General features: G+C 37.6%; 1 protein-coding gene and 1 long non-coding RNA gene across 4 annotated transcripts; both read left to right on the top strand.

The window, feature by feature from the left end:
* Positions 1-1,403: 1,403 nt before the first annotated feature.
* On the top strand, positions 1,404-7,123 carry LOC139116480 (uncharacterized). The gene is made up of 4 exons (XR_011548311.1): positions 1,404-1,717; positions 2,480-2,580; positions 3,791-3,941; positions 5,272-7,123. It is a non-coding gene; the product is annotated as an uncharacterized lncRNA (long non-coding RNA).
* A 1,116-nt stretch (positions 7,124-8,239) lies between these two features.
* Positions 8,240-21,419, top strand: LOC139115693 (serine protease FAM111B-like). 3 transcript variants are annotated; one of them, XR_011548163.1, is made up of 2 exons: positions 8,240-8,372; positions 10,496-12,141. XR_011548163.1 is itself a non-coding variant. In XM_070677998.1 (2 exons), exon 2 carries the CDS (start codon positions 18,565-18,567, stop codon positions 19,729-19,731), a length of 1,167 nt encoding a protein of 388 aa, XP_070534099.1. In that variant the 5' UTR covers positions 8,240-8,372; positions 18,540-18,564; the 3' UTR covers positions 19,732-21,419. The 3 variants fall into 3 exon arrangements, 2 of the variants coding, with proteins under 2 accessions (XP_070534099.1, XP_070534100.1); XM_070677998.1 differs by lacking the exon at positions 10,496-12,141 and adding an exon at positions 18,540-21,419; XM_070677999.1 differs by lacking the exons at positions 8,240-8,372; positions 10,496-12,141 and adding exons at positions 13,104-13,187; positions 18,540-21,419.
* Positions 21,420-22,580: the final 1,161 nt, after the last annotated feature.

The raw sequence follows: 22,580 nt of genomic DNA, 5'->3' as shown, positions 1-22,580 counted from the left end.
TTTAAGATAGAACGCACCTCGGGGACAGACATTCGGACTCTCAAACTTTTACAATTCTCTTCTGATATACCACATGTGGGGGTTCATTTTAAAGCTCTTGGTAAAAGAAAACTTTTTACCGGCTTAATTTTTCGAAAATCAAAAATTTTTATTTTTCTCCATAGAGTTAACACAGGGAGGGCGGCCATTTTGAATTTCTAATATCGGTAAATCTTTGGTTATTTGTTTCTCTAGTACCGAAATTTGCATGGTGACCCCCTATTTTTATTCTTGATTTTGAAAGAGAATGATTGAAAGATTCCTTGAGGAAAGTTAGAGCAAAAGTTTAAGTCTTTCACTTTCGAGGTGCATACTACCTTAAGGAGGCAGTGGGTTTACTTCAGATTTCGATAATTGTAGCAAAGTTCGCAATAAAACGTATATTGAATATATGCAATTACGCTTTGGTTTGCGTTTTGAAAATGTTTCCTTAAACAACATGTCATAAGTTTAAAATTTTCAAAACTCAAACAACTGTTGAATATTATTACAATTTCTTCGTCGGATTTTTTTTTGCTTAAAATATTAAGTTTACAAATTTTCTCGCAAAAATTCCTGAGAGGAAGAGAAAATTCTACAATCAAGGAAACCATATGGTACCATTCATTTAGCATGAAATGCCGGTGATTGCAATGGATTATGGGTTTTGTTTGTTTTTATTTCGTCGACTACGACAATAACAATAATATTGCGGCGACGAATGCGTTGTCACGTATCACCTGGGGAACGTTAAATATTAAACAAAAAGATAATAAATTACCATTGTATCAGGGATTTCCAGACACACCTATATGCTGTAATTGTTCATTAAACCAAAAGGGTTATAAGTGCATCGTGTTATCACAATTCAAACAAACCAATGCGTCATTTGTGTTTCAGTAAACTTCGGCGTAACATATTACATAGTATCCCACGTCTCTACAACAGGTAAGCGTTCCCATTTTTGGCATCTCGTTAACATTTTTACTTCCTGACTGTACAACAATATGGAACGGATGGTTGGTTTGAAATTTTGCTTGAACTAGGGGATGAACGTTCTATGTAGTTTTCATCGCTTTTGTATTTTGTGGCCTTTACCCGCACCTCACCCCCTCAAAAAATGCTTTATTTTTGAGGGGAACACAACAAAGTATACATCTTGTCAATATACCGATATGCGTTCTCAGATGTGTATGGGGTTTATCTAATTTCCGTTCTTGCCAGCAAGAGTTTTTTATGCTCCAAGAACCTACGCAAAAATCAATTCACGGTTATGTGAGTAGCTGTTACCGTGAAGAGGCATGTAATTTAGGATGATGCTAACTTCTTACAGAACGTTTTTATTATATGTTTGATAAGTACTGAAACAATTATCTCCCGATTATAATTGAGCAGTATCTATATCATCAAACTTTTATTAATATTGTCGACCGATCGCAAAATCAAAATCAAATGGTCGTGGCTCTCTATCAGATGAGGAATTACAGTACTTCTGCAATTAATGGGTGTTTCTCAAAAACGAAAATCCAAGTCTTAATTTTGGCATAGATAAGCTACATCGTAGTTGATAATTTCAACTTCTGCTCTCAGTTCTCAGTGCTTTGTGAAATAAAGTGATCAAAACTTCCACAAAGCCCTGCGTCAGAAATGTTCCTGTCTCAGTGGATTTTGGTGTAATATGTTCATTTCTTCAGAACAGGTAAGTCAAACTCGGCTTCTATTTCCGGGTCACAATTTGTGGCATCCCACTTATACGTTTTTACTTCACAATTACAACAATAGTGAAAGGATGTTCCCTTTGAATTTTAGCATGGGCTAGTAGATGAAGTTCAAAGTTTTCATCGCTTGTTGTGTGTTTCTTGACGTGTCAGTGTCCCTACAGTAAAATGCTTAATTTATAATCGCCACGCCACCCGTTTTTAGCTTGTCAACATACCGTACCAGTATGTGCCCCAGGCGTTCACGGTATACCTATTTAACTTGGCAAGCAAATTACATCATGTAAATAAAATTATACGGAACAGAGAATATTTACAGAACTTTTCAACATTTATACAGGGCACTTATTTCCAATCAGCCGAACAGGGCATTTCTTATTACATGTTAGCGGCGTACTAAAAACTGTAATGTATCTTACGATAATTATTAAGCATTATCAATACCATTGCAGTATCGTAAATACTATAGACTTGTATCAAAATTCAAATCCAGGCGGTGGTGCGTTTTTTTTCAGGTACATAATGATAGAAAATGGTGTAAAATCTGTAATTAATGGACATCTTTCTTTCTCAACAAGAAATGAAATCTTAAAATTGCTAGGGAATTATCACTAACTTCAACTTGTGCTTTTTAATTTTTCTTGAATCTGTAGAAAAAGTCATAGTCTTGTTCATGTTGTGTGTGTTTCTTTGTCTATGTCTGTTATTTTCTACTTTGTTTGTATTGTTTTCGGATGTGGAAGGCCATATAGATTTCGATGTCTGTACTTCGAGCCCCTTACAGACTTAACACAATGGCGACGAATGGCAGAGTCCGGCGAAGCGTGGTGTCACTGCTATCAAGGTAATAAGTAACGCACACTTGTTGCGTTCAATATTAAAGCAATTAGCCATCGCGTAGGTTATAGATGACACCAGCTTAATTAGTATAAATAAACAAATATGCTCACCACGTTTACCCGTATTTACACATGGAAATAACGAATGCGAAATTGCATTCTATTGTTTTTAAGGTAGTAAGGTAGTATGCGCCTCCCAAGTGAAAGACTCATACTTTTGCTCAAACTTTCCTCGATGAATCTTTCAACCATACGCTTACCAAATCAAGAAGAACATTTTGGAGTCACAGTGCAAAGTTTAGTACCAGAAAAACAAATAACCCGACATTTACCAATATTTGAAATTCAGAATGGCCGCTGTTCCTGTGTTGCTCTATGGGCAAAATTAAATTTTCGATTTTCGAAAAACTAGGACGGTGAAAATTTTATCATTCAGAGAGCGTTTGAATAAGCACCCAAAAGTGCTGTATCAGATAAGAATTGTAGAAAATTTATGATAATCTGAATTTCTGACCCCGAGGCGCATTCTTCCCTAAATCCGGACTCTCATCTAACCAACGCGTCTCAAAAATAACATTTTCAGTATTTCTTATTTATGTGTGATGAAAATCACAATTATTTCATCGCGTTTCGATGCCGGCAGCAGTAAAACCACCATTTCTAAATATACAAGATTAATTGAATTCATAAAAAAATATATGGTTTGCTCAATCCTGTGACGACTTAGAGATACGCTTAGGGATATTGTTTGCTTTAAAAAAATTAATAACATTATGAAAATATTTGGATTGACTATTGACGGCTTTTACGAAGTTACACGTACTAGAAACACTATTATATTATTGACATATTATAAAGAGTAGATAAGGTGGGCAAAGACGTAGTTTTTACATTTTTCTACTCCCAATATGCTTGTTGCTAAAAACTGAAAAAGAATGAAAAAACTCACTGTAAAATTGAAAATACATGTAATGCGACGGTGTGTACGGCTATGTACGAACAGCGGAGTCATATTGCATTCTGATTTTAGTGGCTTTGTAAATGAGGTGTGACTATATTTGCGGTTGTCTCCAAATTAATACTTATTCAAAGGAGGGAGCTCCGACATTATTCATTGTAGATTCTGTTGGATAGATTTATCTCCTTGTGCTTACAATGCAAATAGTAGAGCTGATATAACGCTCTTTGCCATGTTACGTTTGTTTATCTTGACAGAATGATCTCGTCACGTACCGAAACTCTTGCAACCAAGTATAGATACGGGGTCATTGCTCATGCGCAGATTCGACAGTTCACAGGTGTCACAGGTGGAGATATCTTTACATCACGCGCTGTCTCACGTACAACAAAATGCCAGAAATTTGAGGTGGGTTTATCTTAAAGTGGACAACCTCGATCCGAGGATTTGAGCGCGTTCATGAGCTAACCTGCCTTCGATTGTCTTATACCAACAAAAGTTCATATTGACTATATTTTGTTTTTGTTAGTTAGCACACCTAGATGTTGAAAACATTTTGAATTCACTGGCAATCACTGCGAACTAGACTAGTGACCATAGACCACAATCATTTGATACAGGAGGGCGTGGAATATTTATATTTTTCACAAAAGAAAACTATGCGCAATGCATTCCAATGTTACTTATTGTTGCACTCGCTAAACAATTGTGTTTTAAGTCTGTAAATGACCCGTTTTAGTGTCTGAAGGTAGAACAGAAGGAGCCTAGCGGAAAGGTATTCGGACTCTCAAATTTTCGTAGGACGTTGTGCTTTACCTTTTGAAGGGGCTCATTTTGAAGCTCATTAAACAACTAACGTTTTCACAGGCTTACGTTTGTGAAACATGAAAACTTACATTTTCCCGTATAGATTGAACAAAGGGGTACGAGTGGCGACCATTTTGGATTTTTGGAAATTTTTTTCTATAGTACCAAATTTTCCACGGGTGACCCCTGATTTTTATTCTTGATGTCAAAAAGGAATGTTTTAGAGTTTCATCAACGAGTAAAGTTCGGCCAAAATTCTAGGCGCGAACGAGATTAGGAGGGGAAAAGAGTGACGTCACATATGCGCCAGCCTGTGTATTCTTTTACACCAGCTTAATATCATTTATGGAGGAAGTAGATAATTGAGAACGTTATCCTTTTGCTGAACCTGCTTTCTTAGCATTTGATTTAGTAATTTACAAAACACCCATTTAGTTTAAATATACTTCCACTAACAAACAACTTCCATTGATGGTCGAAATAAATTAACATTTTGCTTGTATTACCTATGGAGTCTCGGGGACTTTAGTAACCTTTTAAAAGCATAACATTTAACCTTATTGGACGTAGTACATATAATCAAATGCCTAGAAATATCTGCCATGTACCCTGTGCCATGAGAGGTCACGAGTTTGAAAATTTTCTGGCTATAAAAAGATGACTAAAAAAACATTGCGATCAGTGTCTAAAATGTGACAATGGACCCTCGACGGTCTATACCTAGGTACAGGACAACGAACACAGCTGGTCACACACCCATGTTCTCAGGCTGTCTGTATTTAATTATTTATGGTTATTAAGTTTGGTTAAGGAAAGGTGGGTTAGAAGTAGATTAACTAAGGAAAAAGATTACATAAATTTAGTGTTTAGTAATCAGCATGCATTATTATCACTAAAGATACGTTTCATTTATTTCTCTACCCTGCTGCAGACCAATAATGAACACGAATGTATCAAGACGTTTGTTCCTCTCGTCATGGAAACAACCGGATTGCCCGGCATCGGTGGGTCCCGTCCTGACGTCATCGAATTGGCTCTCATTGCCGTAACGAGAGACCATATTGAACGCAGAGAAACTCCTATTGGTCAACAACCCCGCGTGACTAATCGCCTCCTGCTTTGTATATCTCCCACGAAGCCCATCAGGGTTGTTGCCAAACGGCTCCACAGGATAGAAAAGTCTGATCTCGCGGCCCATAAAGTCATGGATGAAGACGTGTACTGTATAGTAAGATCGTTTCTTAACCGTCTTCAAAAGCCTGTCTGCCTGGTGGCGCACAACGGCAAGCTATTTCACTTCCCCAATTTGCGTCATGAATTTTCGAAGGTCTCAGGAGAAATTCCTGAAGTCAAAATCATCGATTCACTAGAGTTTTTCAGGAAAAGGAATGATGAACCATCTTACAGACTGAAAAGCCTGGCTGACAAGTATCTTGGAAAAGAGCAAACTTGGCACGCTGAAAAAGATGCAGAAATATTGCTTGAACTGTTATTTTATCATCTTTGGAAATACGATTTTATTAAGTGGGCCGATTTAAATTCGATTACTTGGTAGATATCGTAAATAACAGTGACGCCATTTTAAATCTTAAAGCAACTGCAAAATAAATTATTATTATTATTATTATTATTATTATTATTATTATTATTATTATTATTATTATTCTGTCTTTGATTTATAAATGAACTGTAAATCAGGCTTGTGTATCGTTTAAGCATTATCTTGCTAGGGATAACTAAAATCCAATTCAAAGTGAGCGGTTTTGTACGATGTAATAAAGTTACTTATAAGTGTATTGAGGTGAAACAAATGTTCAACATGGTCATTTAGGCGTCCATCTTCATGCTTAAGCCTTTGCAAAAATTGTTAACCTCGTGGTGGTGGCACTTCGTATACTGGTAACCATTTTCATTCAGTAAGTTTTGCAAAGAGATAAATGTGAAAAATAGGCAATGAATTATGGGATTACTACTGAACACAGATTAAATTTGACGTTGAAGCAGCGACGTAAAAAGCGATGAAGCACCGTGATATGAACAGCATAAGGTCAGGAATTGTTACTCGACTTGATGTAGCAACTTTTAAATTTGTCTAATACGTGATGCCATTTGGAGGCACCTTACTTACTTACTTACTTACTTACTTACTTACTTACTTACTTACTTACTTACTTACTTACTTACTTACTTACTTACTTACTTACTTACTTACTTACTTACTTACTAACTTACCTATTTACTTACATACATACATACTTACTTTACTTTCTTGCTGGCTTATTTACTTACTTACTTACTTACTTACTTACTTATTTACTTACTTACTTACTATTTGTGTTATGATTCTGGAAAATCTTAGATTCGTCGAATCTTGGATACAGAGTACAAGGGTCCCTTTGTAGGTATACTTTATAAAGTCTCTCGTATACGTATATGTCTTCGCTACAATTTAAAAAATTGTAAAGATCATTGTTGCATCTAGCAATGTACAGTATTTTGAAAAAAAAATGGCATGGAACGGAAGGGATTTCGGCAAAAACTTTTATTTAAATTTCACTTGTTTCTCTTATCTTCTCTCACCAGAAAGAGACTTGCCAATGGATAGTCAACTTTGACCCAATGTATTGATTTGCACAAAACTTTAGACCTGCTTGACAGGCACGCCTTGTCTTGTATAAATTTTTGCCAGATGTTGTGGAGTTTTGTTCTATTTTGTCTTAAACTTTTCTGTAGGTGGCTGCCAGCTGGCACTGTTGACGAGAATAAAATAAAATAAAATTTAATAAAATAAATAAATAAATAAATATTTTTCTGTTCCATGGGGAGTTCGCCAAGGAGACAATTAAGAGTGGTCTTTACTTGCTCTCTTTGTAAACAATCTTGCGGCAGAGTTAAAATCATCATGTTTGGGTAACATTGTAATGGAACGTATCGATACTCTATGAGAAATGATCTCTGACAATAAAAACGATATGCCATTAACAGACCATTAAAAAGAAAGGTTTAGCTCCAGGGATCTGTTGAAGTTTCAGAATATAGTCTCCTTGTCTTCCATGTCTCTACAAGTACAGCATTGCCCAGTTGTTGCATAACGAGCGATCGAAACCTACAACTTTCTAAATTTTATGAATTAGGACCTGTGAAGGAAAGGCGATGAACGCTTCCAAAGAAATATTCTGTTCCATTAAGATGGATATGATGTATAAGCAAAACTACTGTCATTTCCTTTATAATTGCTCCTGTTGACAAGAAATGGAATAAAAAGTAATGGTTTAGAAATACGACATACAATTTCAGATTGTGCAGTTCAGTTAGCAAAAGAGTTAGCCAAATAATGTTGAGCGCTACGATATAGTAGTGACTTCCTGGAAACTTAGTCAACAATAGAGCATACATTAACACCAAATCAGGAATTTGGTTTTGATTCTGGCGTGTCAAACAAGGAGGCCTTCTACAGTTTCAATCTGGGACATTGAGTTCTGTCTCCAAGAAGATATTGAAGTATATCAAAAGTTTCTGCAGTTTTTAAAACGTATGGATCTTACATATACAGTGAGGAGTGAGGGGAATTCAATAGAAATGTCATATTGGGCCTTCCAAAAGGGGTCAAGGCCATAGGAAGGGTTTTACAGATATGTACCGCAAATGTGACACCCACTTGCCGCCCGTGGATTTTGAAAAAAGTTGATAAAATGTAAACTTTTTTACTTCAAGCACTATTGTGGCCCACATTTTGTCTAGGAAATGTTGAGTTTCGACACCCATATTTTAGCAAGAATCTGTTTTGTGGTTCGAATTGACCAGGTGAACCTGTACCTCATTCGGGGATGATTGGGTAGCGGAGGCTTCGGAGTGGGTACAGCGCCCCCGTGCTTCACATGCCGAGTACGGTATTTTAGTGAACGGACGGGCATTTGTATACTAAAGACTTCGTGTTCAGGTCAACTTAGCGCCCACTACTACAAAATCACCTTTGAAAGACCTCACGGCCGTAGGCGGGAATATTTCACGATTTCCTGTTTTATACTTAAGGTAAGTTGTCCCACATTAATTGATTTCTACATTCTTCATTAGTACCGCCTATATGCAAATGACGACTCATTTGGTGGCGAATTCCAGGTATTTTGTGCAGTCTATTGGTAAATTTCACAGACGCCATTTTGTATGAATTGGCAGAAATTGCTTCGACAGAGAGGGCTAAGCCTCGTAATATCCCTAATTCCAGGTATTCTGTGCAGTCTAGGGTTGACGTATATATGTGAAAATACAAAGTATGGTTTGACTATACCTCTGTCCTCTACCGAGCAAACGTACATTTTCTCTGTTGATTCTATGGTCTGTATAGTACTGCAAAGATCCATCGACGGTTGTTTAAGCGCCAGAGTGCATAGTTGGCTGGACATAAATACGTACATTCGAACTAAAAATCGTACTGTAGTGCACAGCATTGACACAATGAGAATCGGGGATGATTAAAGGTCCTAGCCGGTAAGTCAGTAACTGTTCTAAATTGTCCTCAAATTTGTTAAATCTCGCTTTGTTGATGGCCCCTCCTCCCTTAGTACGTCTGTTTACAGTTCAACGGGAGAGTCACGAGTAAACTTTACTCAATAATTACCAACCTATAAATTCAAATTGCCGATTATTTATGCTTTATAACCTCATGGCAAAGGCAGCATGGTAACTGGGTACAAAGAACTAGGTCATCTTTATTCAAATTATGCACGTGACCTACGGTTTTACCATTTTTGTGCACCCTTCGTCAACATGTAATTAACTACATCCTCGACCGCTTATACTCTTTCGATTTTGCTCTACCTGTTTTACCAATCCGGCCATTTCATAACAGGATTGAATAATATTTTTAACCTTGAACCAATGTCCTTTTTGGATCACCTTTACCTTCATTATTAGTAGGGCGATCATACGATATTGACGTAATACCTGTACAGTAAAAAATATCCGCATTCGATTCTGTAATTTCCATACTTTTGTCCTTAACTTCTTTCATAGCTTACGGGTCTCTTAATTGACTTGGTCAGCTCTCAAATAGACGAAACGTATCAAACAGGTGATATCGACAAATATCGATCACGTTGAACATTTTAAAAATACTGGTGAGAACACAATTTGATTATGTTTTGGTCAACTCTTCATCAAGCTTATTAAGAACCACATGGTTGCTTTTCTGGTTCCTAAAAATGTCCACAATTTGATTTAATTTTTGTTAAACCACCATTGCATGATTATGTGTGCATATCATGGTAGACAGCTTTGGTGCTGAAATCGATTATTGTGGAAACTAACACAGAAATAAATGTATTGGGAGTAAATGTTACAGACCAGACATATATATATATATTGTGATATTAAGGTAAGGAGACAAAACAAACGTTTTCCTGGTAGACTTGGTTTTCAGTTTCCTCGGGCTTGTATGATTACGACTTCTAACTTCCGAAATCGAAATTATACAGTTGTTGTTCAGCTGCCTTTTGAAATGGGATTTATCCGCTTGTCATTTTATGTGGGTTTCAAATGAAAATGTTATGAAACTAGTCAAACTGAACACAGGTTCCTGTCACTACTTTAATTTGTTTGTGTATTATTCAGTACCAGAATGTTTCATTGGTATCTTGTGACAAATAGTTGAGCTATATTGACCGCTTATCATTATAGTTATACGGTCACTGCAAACTTGGACATATCCATACGCATTACGTGGTTTGTCAACCCATGGAACAACAGTAAGATTACACATTTATATGTGGACCCCACGTTAAAATGTATAAATGGCCACAATGAATATAGGTGATCGAATTCCTTTGAGGATGCTCGCATTTTTTATAATGATGATAACTATATTCTCCCAAGTTCCCATCTACATATGATTCAAATGAGACATGTACACATAATTGTTCTTTGCACCATGCGTGAAATTGTGTAATTTGCTTACAGATGTGATGCAAGTCGTAAAGAAAAGCACGATCCATTCACCTCGGCAGACAATGCTTGAACACTTAACCAATTTGTGATATCTATTTTTGATGGATAATTGAAATACGTTACGTAAAATCTAAAACGAGTAACCCTCATAATTGTTCTTTACTTGTTTCAACTCTGGATGTAACGCTGAGCATCAATGATTTCCCCTCTAGGATAATACCGAGATACAAACCGATGGCGAGTAGTACCAGTAATACCAGTGCAAGCTGTCGACCACAATTAATCGATCTGTTCGATCACTTCAATTCACATGATAGGCAGAGAGCAAAATCTCATTTGCTTTCACTGGAATTTCCAGACGGCGCTGTTGAAAACGTGAATACTAGTGATGCTCTCGCCGGTTTGATAATAGCACGCCGCGGAACAAGCAAGGAATGCTGGGATTTGGTGAAATACTTACTTGATAAAATACCAAGAAAGGATTTGCTGAGCAAAATCCCATGAATATTATAGGATATGGAATGATCTACGAGTTTTGACTCAAAATTTCAACTACTGCAGGAAAAGCAGAAGATGGTCTCTCGAACGGATATAAATAATACCAGGACATAACATTACGAATGTTTGACATTTCATTCGGCGACACTGACAGATCATTGTGAATTTGTAATCAACCAATGAATTGATCAACCAAAGAGCACAGCAGATGGAATGATGTTTGAGCAAGTTCTGATGTTCAATGTCGTAAAACTGTAATTAATTCATATGCTCAGAAACTGTGTAACCCAATCGATTGCATAAAATAATGTCATATTGAAACGGCCCTGATTAGATATTTGGAGCTTATTTTGTCATTTTCTACAACTTTGTTCGACAAGTAGAATAGCGCATCATTTTTTTTCTTTGTTCTGCAAACATATTTTAATAAAAAAGAGAAAACAAGTTTGTTCGAATGTTGATAACAGCGGGAGCCTATATTTGTTGTGGTGTAAAGTGACAATTAATGGGTCTTACTTTGAAATATACATAGTGCGAAAATCAAATTAACCTTTAATACAAAGTTTGGGTGGTCAGTATCCATTTCGTGGCTAAACAGCTTACTGGTTCTATGCTACTCACACTTTAGAGAGACAAAAGCTGCCATGTAAAATGCCAAAGATTATATTCAAGGACTGCTTTTTCACCATATTCGTGAGCGATCACTTTAAATGAGTATGTTTCAGAAATGTGGTATCATGGTGTCATATGAAAAAATAATTCATTTCTTTGCAACACTTGAAAGGACATTTTGACAGCAAAATTGGTAAATTGGAAAATAGTAGCAAACTAATAGAAAATGCCACAGTGCCACAATGGTCATGATTATTCCTTCAAATGAATTTCTGTTACACAGAGAAATATCAATGTCTCACTTACACGTTTCTTATGATACCCTTAATCATTTCTTTACTGATGACTTATAGAGTGTATGAAGAAAATGCGCGTCGCTCACCAGGCAAGAAAGATACACAATGATAAATTTGTAAAACGCACGAAGAATTCCTGCTTGTGCAGCATTTTGTCGCAGGTTCCTTGTACTTTAAGGTTTTTCTCACAATTAACTCTCCGCCACGGCATTACTCATTAAAATTGTGGGTCTAATAATAAATTTGACAATAACACCGTCACGATTGTAACTAATTTGGGCGAATTGGATCTTTATATTTTTCAACTTTCTCAAAAGTGTTGGGTGCCCTATAGCTGAATGTTGCAATATTACAAATTACTGATTAATACAAGTGCACTGCTTTAAGAAAAAAGCAGGTGAGCTTACATTCGTAGATTAAGCCGACATTTGTTCACTATGTAATTATCTCAACTTGCCCAGTAAATCAAATTGTGTTCAATAAAAGACGTTTATATCTTTGAATATATTCAGGTAAACTACAAGATAATGTAACTAATGCTTTGAGTTCACATTTTTTCAGTTAATGCCATGTCTACATTTCCCGCTTCTTTTTTCACGCTTAGATTGAACTATATTTATGCCTGTGATTGTCCTGTTCCCAACAATTATTCAGATTCTCAGGTAAAGAACGAAGTATTTTTATTGGCGCATATCACATTGTACCGTTGGCCGCGACCAATGGCATCTGGGTTTGTTAGCTCCCGGGGATTGCCCAATAGGCTACAGTTTGCCAAACAATGTCAAGCGCAATAATATAGTATTGACTTCCTGGAAACTTTGTCAACCATAGAGAATACATTATTAGCGCCAAATCGAGGATTTGTTTTCGTTTTCGGAGTGTCAAAACAAGTAGGCCTTTTAGTTTAATCTCTGAGAAAGATTTCTCTCTCCTAGAAGATATTTGAATATATGAAGTGTAACTTTCAGCATTCCGTGAAATATTATTGATCTTACATATACAGTGAGGCGCTCATTAGTGATAGAAGCAACACTGCCTTGTAGTCGTGCCTCAAGTGTAGGTCTTCTTACCGGGAATTCAATGGAATAGTCCTGTCGGCCTTCCCCACAACGGGAGGGGGCAGTGCAATAGGAAGGGTTACACAGATATGGACCCTTGGTTTGACATCCCCTTGCTGCCTCATGTTGACATTTGATAAAATGTAGCTTTTTTACCCCTTGCTTTGTTTCAAGCAATGATTTTGGCTCGTATTTTGTGTGAAATGTTGAGTTTCGATACCCATAATGTGGCAAAAATCTGTTTTGAAGTTCGAATTGACCAGGGTATATATGCCGAATGGGAACAGCGCCCCCTATGTGCAGCATAAAATGCAGGGTATGGTGATACTTATGAGGTCATTATGACGTCAATTTAAGGGTCACTAAACCAGAATCACGTTTGAAATACGTTACGGTCGTAGACGGGAAAATTTCACGATTTTACGATTTTTGTACCTAAGGTAGGTTATCCCACATTACAGCGGAATTTGATTGAGTGTCCGGTTTGCCTTGCAGAGCTCGACGAGTCTACATGTTGCTTATCATTAGAAAAGTAAACATTTGCAACAAATTGAGTCTTCGTCTTTGGTTGGTGTTAGATTACAGCGCGCGGCAAACGTTTCCCATACACTGTCTCGTCACGATCACTGCAGTCGTTTCAGCATGTCACTGACAACAAGCATAACACTGCACTACATGCACCTCACCAGTTTTCTTTTAGGTGTTTACTTTAAATTGGGAACTTTATGAAGAAACAAGTAAATTCTTTTAAAAAAAAACCTTTCTTCTCCTCTCGATGTCAGCAATCACGACAACAGTTCCTTCAGCATGCAGTCTGTAGCATTGCGAGTGCAGTCTACTCTATCAACAAGTTTGACACGATACAACACTGAATATTGTCAACCAGAAAATGCTAAACACTCCTAAATGAAACTTTAATCCCGCTTTCTCTTTTGTCTCAGCTAAATGAAACTTTCTCGATTGACACTTCTCTCTGAATTGACACTTCTCTGAGCTACAAAATAGACTTGAAGAAAAGTGTTGATTTTGCACAGGCAAGTGCAATTCAATCAACACGGTACATTTTGTGCCATTGAATAACACACCAAGTGTTTCTGAAATAATTCACCGTATTTTGGCACTTAATTTCCCGGACGGCATCATACACGGCAACGGGTTAGCATGGAGGGGACGGTGATATCTCTCTGCCTTCAAAATATTCTTTACCTTGCTGAAAAAATACAATGTTTCACTGTAATAAAACGCCGAGAGTCAGTCCGGTTGATGTTGAGGACTTTCCTCGAGATATAGATCCTCGAAAAATATGCCAGTGAGTTTTGTCTGAGTTATATTTCCCAAATCAAAGTACACAAAGCTGTAGCTGAAAGAAACTTTGATGATGTGCTATAGCTATAGTGCGGTGTCAAGCTTGTTGTGCATGAGTGGCATGCTGAAACGACTGTCATTATTGTAGACGAGACAGTGTCTGGGAAACGTTCGCCGCGTGCGCTGTAATCTAACACCAAATACTCAATTTGTTGCAAATGTTTACTTTTCTAATGATAAGCAACATGTAGACTTGTCGAGCTCTGCAAGGCAAAACGGACACTCGATCAAATTCCACTGTAATTGATTTCTAAATCCCTCGCGAGTAACGCGAACGACGACTTATGTGGTCGAGAACGGGACCATTGCCAAATTTCATATACGCCGTTTTGTATGAAATGGCACACATTGTTTTGAATGAGAGGGCTGAGCACCGCAATGTACTTAATTCCAGGTACTACTTGAAGTCTAGGGTAGACGTGTATATGTCAAACTACAAAGTATGGTTCAACTTTACCTTTGTCCTCTACCATTTAGATTTATAACAAAGGGAAATCTCTCTGTAGATTCTATGGTCTGAGGTGGCATGTACTGTGCTACAAAGATCCATTGGCGGTTGTTTAAGCAATATGTATTCCCTACATCCGACCTAAAATCGTACTGTAGTGCACAGCATTGGAATACTGGAAATCGAGGGATGATTGTGGGCCCTAGCCTGTAAGCAAGTCCTTTATTAAGGTCCGGGATGATTGTAGGTCCAAGCCTGTAAGTCCTAAATTGACCTCCACGTCGTTAAATTTCGCCCGGTTAATAGCCCCCTCCTCCCTACGTCACCAGTCTGTTGACAGCTCGAGTTCAGCGAAAGGGTCACTCATAAACTCTGCTCGAAAATTAACAACCTATGCCTGCTAATGCAGTAGATGCTATGAATTCAAATCTATTATTTACTCCTTGTAAGGGGAGAACCATTTGATTTCTGGGGGGTATTTAGGATTTTGAGAAAAAAAAATGTCACCAGGTGAGACAGAAGCAAAAAAATTGATGCTGTCATGGCCCGAGAAAAAAAAATTGTCATAACAGACAGAAGTGACAAAAAAATTGTCACAATGCACCAGAAATTAGCAAAATTTGGAAACCTTATTCTCATGCATTCTTTGCCGGCGCGCCGCCATAGGCGGCGCAAATGTTTTTGCCACAAGCAATTTTTATGTTTTTTCCCAGCACTTATGATATAAACATGCACTTCATAAGTCTACTTTACACCTCAGTACACTCAATGTTTTCCTTCCCTTTTCTGACCCAAGAAATCATATTTCAGGATTTCTATTGCAGTATCTCAATGGCATAGGCACTATCTAAAGGGGGACTATTTGACTTCTGTAAATTGTGAAAATTTAAAACACAAGACATGAGTCAATAAACTAGTGTTAAAACCAATATGTTATTCTCTCAATATAATATTATAATGTATTCCACACAAAATAAATGCAATGATCCTTTTATTCACCATATCGCAATATTAAACAAACTTGGTAGAGCTGATGTGTGGAGTTGCCCTCACTTTCCTTTATATGAACTGTTTTTCACAATTTTTATTGTCATTTTTTGTTGTTGAATATTGTGACTCAAACACTGATCATGCAAAAAATGTAAAAAATATCAGTATTCAATGTCATTTTCAAACAGTTTTACCGAGTGCAAAATAAACTGAAACTTCTCTCAGATTCCACCATTAAACATCAATTTCTCAAAATTTCCAATACGAGAGGGGGAACCCCCCTCTAAAGCTCTCCCCTTGGGGTATTCTAACAGTTTCACTTAGTAAAAAAGTTAAACAAAACCCTCTCAGATTGCACCAGGCTGCACCATTGCACATATCAATATCTTAAAAATTTCCATGAAAGATAGGGGAAAGCCCCTTTGACACTTTCCCCTAAGCCTCTCGCGTGTTTTCACCCTGTACTTTCAAATTCTGCCCGGTCAGATATCCTAGTGAAAACCCTGTCATAATACCCATCAAAATTAAACAATATACTTTATGGTTTGATACTGCGTGAATTTTATTGTGACTTTGAATTTAATTTTTTAAGGGTTCGCCTTTTTTGAACCATCATGAGATAACTGATGATAGTCTAGCAGGGTACATCAGGATTTGAAAGGTCTTTACTGCAGTTGCTGTATTTTGTAAATTTTACAATTACATGTATTGGTATTTAACTTTTCTAAGTGGGGGGATCAGTCAAAATGTCAGAGTTAGAGAGGGAGGTTACTCAATTCATCATGGTTGGCGAGGGGGGGGGTCACTCGAAATTTCGGAGTTTCAGGCCGTAAATAATGACGACTCCCTTATATACAACGCATTACAAACTTGAAGACAATAAAAAAAATTTGCACTGCTACCCCATTTGGAAAAAATAATTGATGGAGGTCTGACAGTAGAAAAAAAAATTGCTGTCACTCCGACAGGAAAAAAAATTTGCTCCCATACCCACTTCCTCCATGCCCCCCCCCCCAAATCAAATGGTTCTCCCCTAACCACATGGCAAAGACAGGATGGTAACGCGGTACAAAGGACTAGCTCATCTTCGTTCAAATTGTGACCCTTCGATTGTAGGGAACAAGGGCACATGAACTGCAACTTTTGACATTATTTTCATGATTTATGTTTAGATTAAAATTAGTTCATATAAATGTTCTTACTCAGAGATGTTTACTCAAGTGTAATTATCCACTGAGTGGGACTGCATGAGTAGGTTTCACAGTAAGACATATAATAAACGGGTGCCGCACCCAAATATGGCCGCCTCCAAGCGACTACATGATAAACAGCGTAAAATGCGCGTCGCAGACCACGCAAGAAAGATACACAATGATACATTTGTCAAACACACGAAGATATCCTGTATATGCAGCATTTTTTCGCAGGTTCTTGTGCACCTTAAGGTTATTTCTCAAAATTAACTTTCCGCCACGGCATTATTCATTAAAATGGTGGGTCTACACATGAATTTAACAATAAAAGACGTTTATATCTTTGAATATATTCAGGTAAACTACAAGATAATGTAACTTATGCTTTGAGTCCATATTTTTTCAGTTAGTGCCATGTCTACATTTGCCGCTTCTTTTCTTAACGTTAAGATTGACCTATATTTATGCCTGTCATTGTCGTTTTACTGACAATTATTCAGATGCTCAGGTCAAGAACAAAGTGTTTTTACGGGAGTATATCAGATTGACCCCGTTGGGCGCGAACTATGGCATCTGAGTTTTGTTAGCTCTCGGCAATAGGCTGCAGTTTGGCAAACAATGTCAAGCGCAATAATATAGTAGTGACCTTAGTGGAAACTTTGTTGACCATAGAGAATACATTATTAGCGCCAAATCGAGGATTTGGTTTCGGTTTCGGAGTGTCAAAACAAGCAGGGGTTTTAGTTTCAATCTGTGAGAAAGATTTCTAAGACTTTCAGCAGTCCGTTAAACATCGTTGATCTTACATATACAGTGAGGCGCTCATTAATGATAGAAGCAACACTGCCTTGTAGTCATGCATCAAGTGTACCGCTTCTTACCGGGAATTCAATGGAATAGTCCTGTTGGCCTTCCCCACAACGGGAGGGGGCAGTGCCATAGGAAAGGTTGTCCAGATATTGGCCGTGGATTTGACATCCCATTGCCGCCTCATATGGGCATTTGATAAAGTGTTCAATTTCTTGCTTATTGTGCCACTCGCATATGTTGTTGAGACTAATTAATGACTATATCGTTCAATTTTAGATTGCAATGCGTATCGGAGGAAATTTGAGGTAACTTGAGTTTGGACAATTTCACAGAGTTGTTGCTCATGGGCCTTTAACTTCCTGCTCTTAACAAAATGGCCCATGGCCTCCCTATATTTGAGCCATCTAAGACATACGTGATATTACCCAATACTATCCTAATTACCTAATACAGTTAATAGTTTTACTCTCAAAAGTATGTAGAAATGCAGGTTTAACTTTATTAACACTGCCTGTGTGTGTTTAAAAATCTTGCGTGGTTGATGACCTCTCCTTTCATTAAAGTCGTAAAGATATCCCTCGGAAAGAGGATTTACCCGTTTATCTTATTATCTGGGTTTCAAATGGAAATGTTATGAAGCTAGTCAAACTCAATATTTGGTTCCTGTCACTCGTGTGGTTTCTTTGAGGAATATTCTGCTTCAGTGGCCGCCATCCCTGTGCTAATATTTAAGAATGGAGTTGAATTGAATTTTTGATTTTCAAAAAACTTCGGCAGTTAAAACTTTACTCAAAGCGCTTTAAAATGAACCCTTCCATGCGGTAGACCAGAAATGTATTGTAAAACTTTGAGCATCCGAATATCTGTCCCGGAGGCCTATTATATTGTAACTTAAACGCACAACGTCCGTGTTTAGCATATTTTATGAGTAGTTTTTTGTTACTGAAAAACATCATATGGGTGTGTGTTTCTTGTCCAACTTTCAGGTGACAACACACTTATTGAAAGGAGATGGCAAGTGGTTCAAAAAGGAATTATCTAGAAGATCTGATCCGTCTGTTCGACGAGTTAGACGCAGATCAAACCGAAAGGGCTAAGAGTTTACTGACTGGAATTTCCACCCCGGAGGGAGACAAAATTCCAAGAGGTATAATTAAAAAAGCAACTAACAGTGATCAGTTAGCGGCGTTGATCATTGATAACTTCCTTACACCTAGGCAATGTTTTGATGTCATGGAAACCATACTGGAAAAAATTCCAAGAAAAGACCTGCTATCCCGTCCATGTTTTGAGCGATACCTTTCTTCAGAACCTGACGCAAAACGAAAAAAGCAAGAAGATTCAAGGTCAAATTCACCCCGCGAAGTAGAGGTAAAGGATGAGGTTCTTTCCAACTGGAAAAAGGGGCTGTCCCGTGCTCGAGATCACACACTAAGCGTTGCTCATTTGAAAACGCTAGTTACCCACAGTGATTCTGTGGGGTATATTGAAGCAAATAATGTAAGTGGAAGCTGCTTCAGAGTAGGCGACAAACACATCATTACAAACTCCCATGTACTGAGCATGATGTTAGGGGAAAACGCCTCAGGAGATTCCGAAGAATTGAAAGCATTGGCCCCAAAACTAAAAGTGTGTTTCAACTTTCAAGATATAGTTCAAGGAAACCAAATAATCGATGGAGTGGAAGAAATCACCTATTTCAGTCGGAATCCAGATTACGCCATCCTTAAGTTGAAAGTTAATGGGGAAGAGCACAGTGCCCCTGCTTTAGACCGATGGATTGGGCCACCACCTTCAGCAGATGGGGCGTTCATCTCTCTCATTGGTCACCCTGACAGAAGACCAAAGCGAATTGACACCCGTTGCTTGATTTCCCAGAATCCCGTTGAAGATCAAAACGTTAAGGCCGCACAACTTTCATACTTTGGAGACAGCACAACACTATTGAGTGAGCTTTTCGCTCCCGATGGAAAGGTTTACCAGTCCTCGTTCCTCCATGGATCGTCTGGCAGCCCTGGATTCGACGACAATTTGAGACTTGTCGTAATGCACACTTTCGGCTACTTCATTCCGAAGGGCAGTAAAGATAGCGTCATAGAGAAGGGGCTTAGCATGGTTGCAATTAGAATGCACTTGACGGAAAAAAATCCAAACTTGGCAAAACTAATTTTTAGATAAGATAGTTGATATTTTGCGTTGTACTTTCTATCTGCACCAATAATTTGTTTTCTATGCTCCCGACCTTTTGTCATATAGACATTTTTATCAGTCGAAAAGTCACTTCCTTTTCACGTCCTATTCAAATATAACTCGATGGGGTACAGTTATAGTGGGACTGAAGTCTGAATACTATTTTGAGGCACAAGTGTTACTTACATGTTCTAGTTAGTTTTGTTTTGCGAGTTAGTGAATAACATACATGTTATTGCTTTTTCGATACTGTGCATAATCCTTACTTCTTCATGTCAATGAACCTCCATCTGCACTCGATTAAACCAGCATCTACGCACACAGCAGTAAGGATCAGGGTTGCTAAATTTTAAAATCGACGGCTTGGGAACATTTGTAAGCTATTAGCTGTGATATCGCAGCCGAGCTGCGGAGTCGATCGATCTCGCTCGGGTCAAGGGTCATCGCCACTCTGCGGCGATGACCCTCGACCCGAGCGCGATCGATAGACGCCACAGCACCGCACAGGTGTCAGCATCGCTGCGATATCACAGCTCCTTAGCTATGTGATGCAGTCATCAAGACAGTGTATTGAAACACAATCTTGAACAGTCGCAACTACACCTCTCCGACAATTCTTTACCATTTTCTGCCGTCAGTTCTGTTTTGCTGGGAAGTGTTGGCGAGATACTACACTGAAACTTACAATCATTGTTACTGATTTAAGCCAACGTTTTCCAGTCGCAATTGAGTCTTTGACATGTAGACCTTGGCAAACAACAGGCCTAGGATTTTCTATTCTTCAACGTGTTATCGTATTATTTTAAAGGACTGATAGTTTTCGGCATCTCCAAATATCTCATAGTTGACAAAGTTGTATTATGTTAGTTATTTTTTTACTTGTGCTGGTCAGAGTTTGTTGTATTGAGGGTATTTTGACATGATATCAGTACCAGAGCAGTGTTTATACAATAACCATTATCTCTGTGTGTTTTTCACTTTTCTCTTTTTCACGTAGCCTTGACTTTTCAAATCGCTTGGACATCTTGTGGCACTCTATCTACTAACGATGTACCGAAAATGTCTATTTCAATAAACCAAAGTAACCAGCGATTTTTCAAATGTAAAACGCACATAATACATTGTATGAAGTGAAATTACTCCAAATATTTCAAAATTTGAGTACAATTTGAAAGAAGGATTAGCATGGTAGAGTCGACTGAAATGTGAACACTGTGAGCTACGAAAATGTTTGGGCTGAGCTCTGAAAACCAATATCTTTACAAAGTAAACGAAATGAAGGTCACGTTTTATGATTGTTTTGTTATATTCGGTTGACATAATATTTCTGACGACTCTTATTGGTTAGCTTTATTTTGACATCTCTGATAATTGTCACAGATTATCTTTGTTCATTAATAATGGTGAATGGTTTACAAGAAGGTTTTGTGTATACATTTATGTATGTGTGTACTTGTAGAAGTAGTTACTGCATGATATTTGACTACTGTTTTTTAAAATTTAACTAGTGTGTGCCGAGTCGAATTTTTTATGTCACATATATTACTTTGTCAGATCAAACAGGAAATCGATGCGTACAAGCGGTTACCGGCAGTAGTTCGTTTTGTTTTTGAGTATTAATATATATAGTTTTAGAAGTGTTTATATTAAGACAGATCAATAAATTTTTCCTCAGACTTACTGCTTCTACTTTTGCCGTTATTTGATTTTCCCCAAACTTTACATCAAATAGTCGCAAGTACTGGCTGCAATCATCTGAGCTCTAACAGTGGCTAAGGTACTACTGAAAAATGCCAGTTGAGCCATGATTAGCAATAACCCATAGCAAAAGGACCCGCGATTTCACTATTTTCGGTTTTTGCAAAAGTTATTTTCGATGTTCATTGAAACTTCTGTATAAGACTGCTGACGAGAGAGAGAGAGAGAGAGAGAGAGAGAGAGAGAGAGAGAGAGAGAGAGAGAGAGAGAGAGAGAGGGGATATCTCCTGTGCCTCATTTTAAACGATAAGTTTCAGAATAAAATTCATATGGACATTCTGCAAGCTGCTCCGTTTTGATATCAGTTTTGCCGGGAAAACTACCGTAACGGATGCCCAAATTTTCAACTATTGTTTGATTTTAAACTTTTGTTCGGCTTTTTAGTCCCCTTTTCATGTGAAAGCGCATAATTTCGAGTTTATTCTGCAGTCTTTGCTTCTCGACTACGCAGGTGATAAATCGCCCCTTTGAGCTCAAAGCAGACGATTCACAACCAAGCCGTGTTGTTTTGAATTTTAGAAAGGAGAAAAATCCTACACACGGGTAGTGTGATAGAAGATGTTCCGAAGGCGGAATCGTCATTCAGTTGTAACTATGAGCTATACAGTAAGATGGCAAACCATTGAACAGCAACGGCAAAGTTGCACACCATATTTCAATAGCATTTCTGAGTCCAGTTCATGCAAATTTTTAGTATGTGACAACTACAGCTAGGTAATAGTGCATATAGGTAGAAACGTCACAAAGGCGGACAAAGTTCGCAAGGTATGTCATTTCGAAGGTATAATTTCATGCGAATGAGAGTCTACATTGTTGTTCTTTCATTGCCCTATGTCTGGAGTTACATATATGTATTTAGAAATCCTTGGATAATCGTTGTCTAGGTTTTTTGTTTTTGTTAGTCCGCAATTACAATTGTTGCAAATAGTAAGAAATTTGTGAAGAGCAGCAAACATAGAACAACGCAGCTCGTCTCTCATTTGCCATGGCTTGCTTGATATATATATATATATATATATATATATATATATATATATATATATATATATATATATATATAATATTTCTTTGTTCAAATT

Source organism: Ptychodera flava, chromosome 17 (genome assembly GCF_041260155.1).
Source record: "Ptychodera flava strain L36383 chromosome 17, AS_Pfla_20210202, whole genome shotgun sequence".
NCBI lineage: Eukaryota > Metazoa > Hemichordata > Enteropneusta > Ptychoderidae > Ptychodera > Ptychodera flava.
The sequence above is the reverse complement of the archived record's forward strand: the minus strand, read 5'-3'. Positions and strand labels throughout refer to the sequence as shown.

Excerpts from the sequence above, each read along its gene's own strand:
- LOC139115693 (XM_070677998.1), top strand. The coding sequence starts at position 18,565 with ATGGCAAGTGGTTCAAAAAGGAATTATCTAGAAGATCTGATCCGTCTG.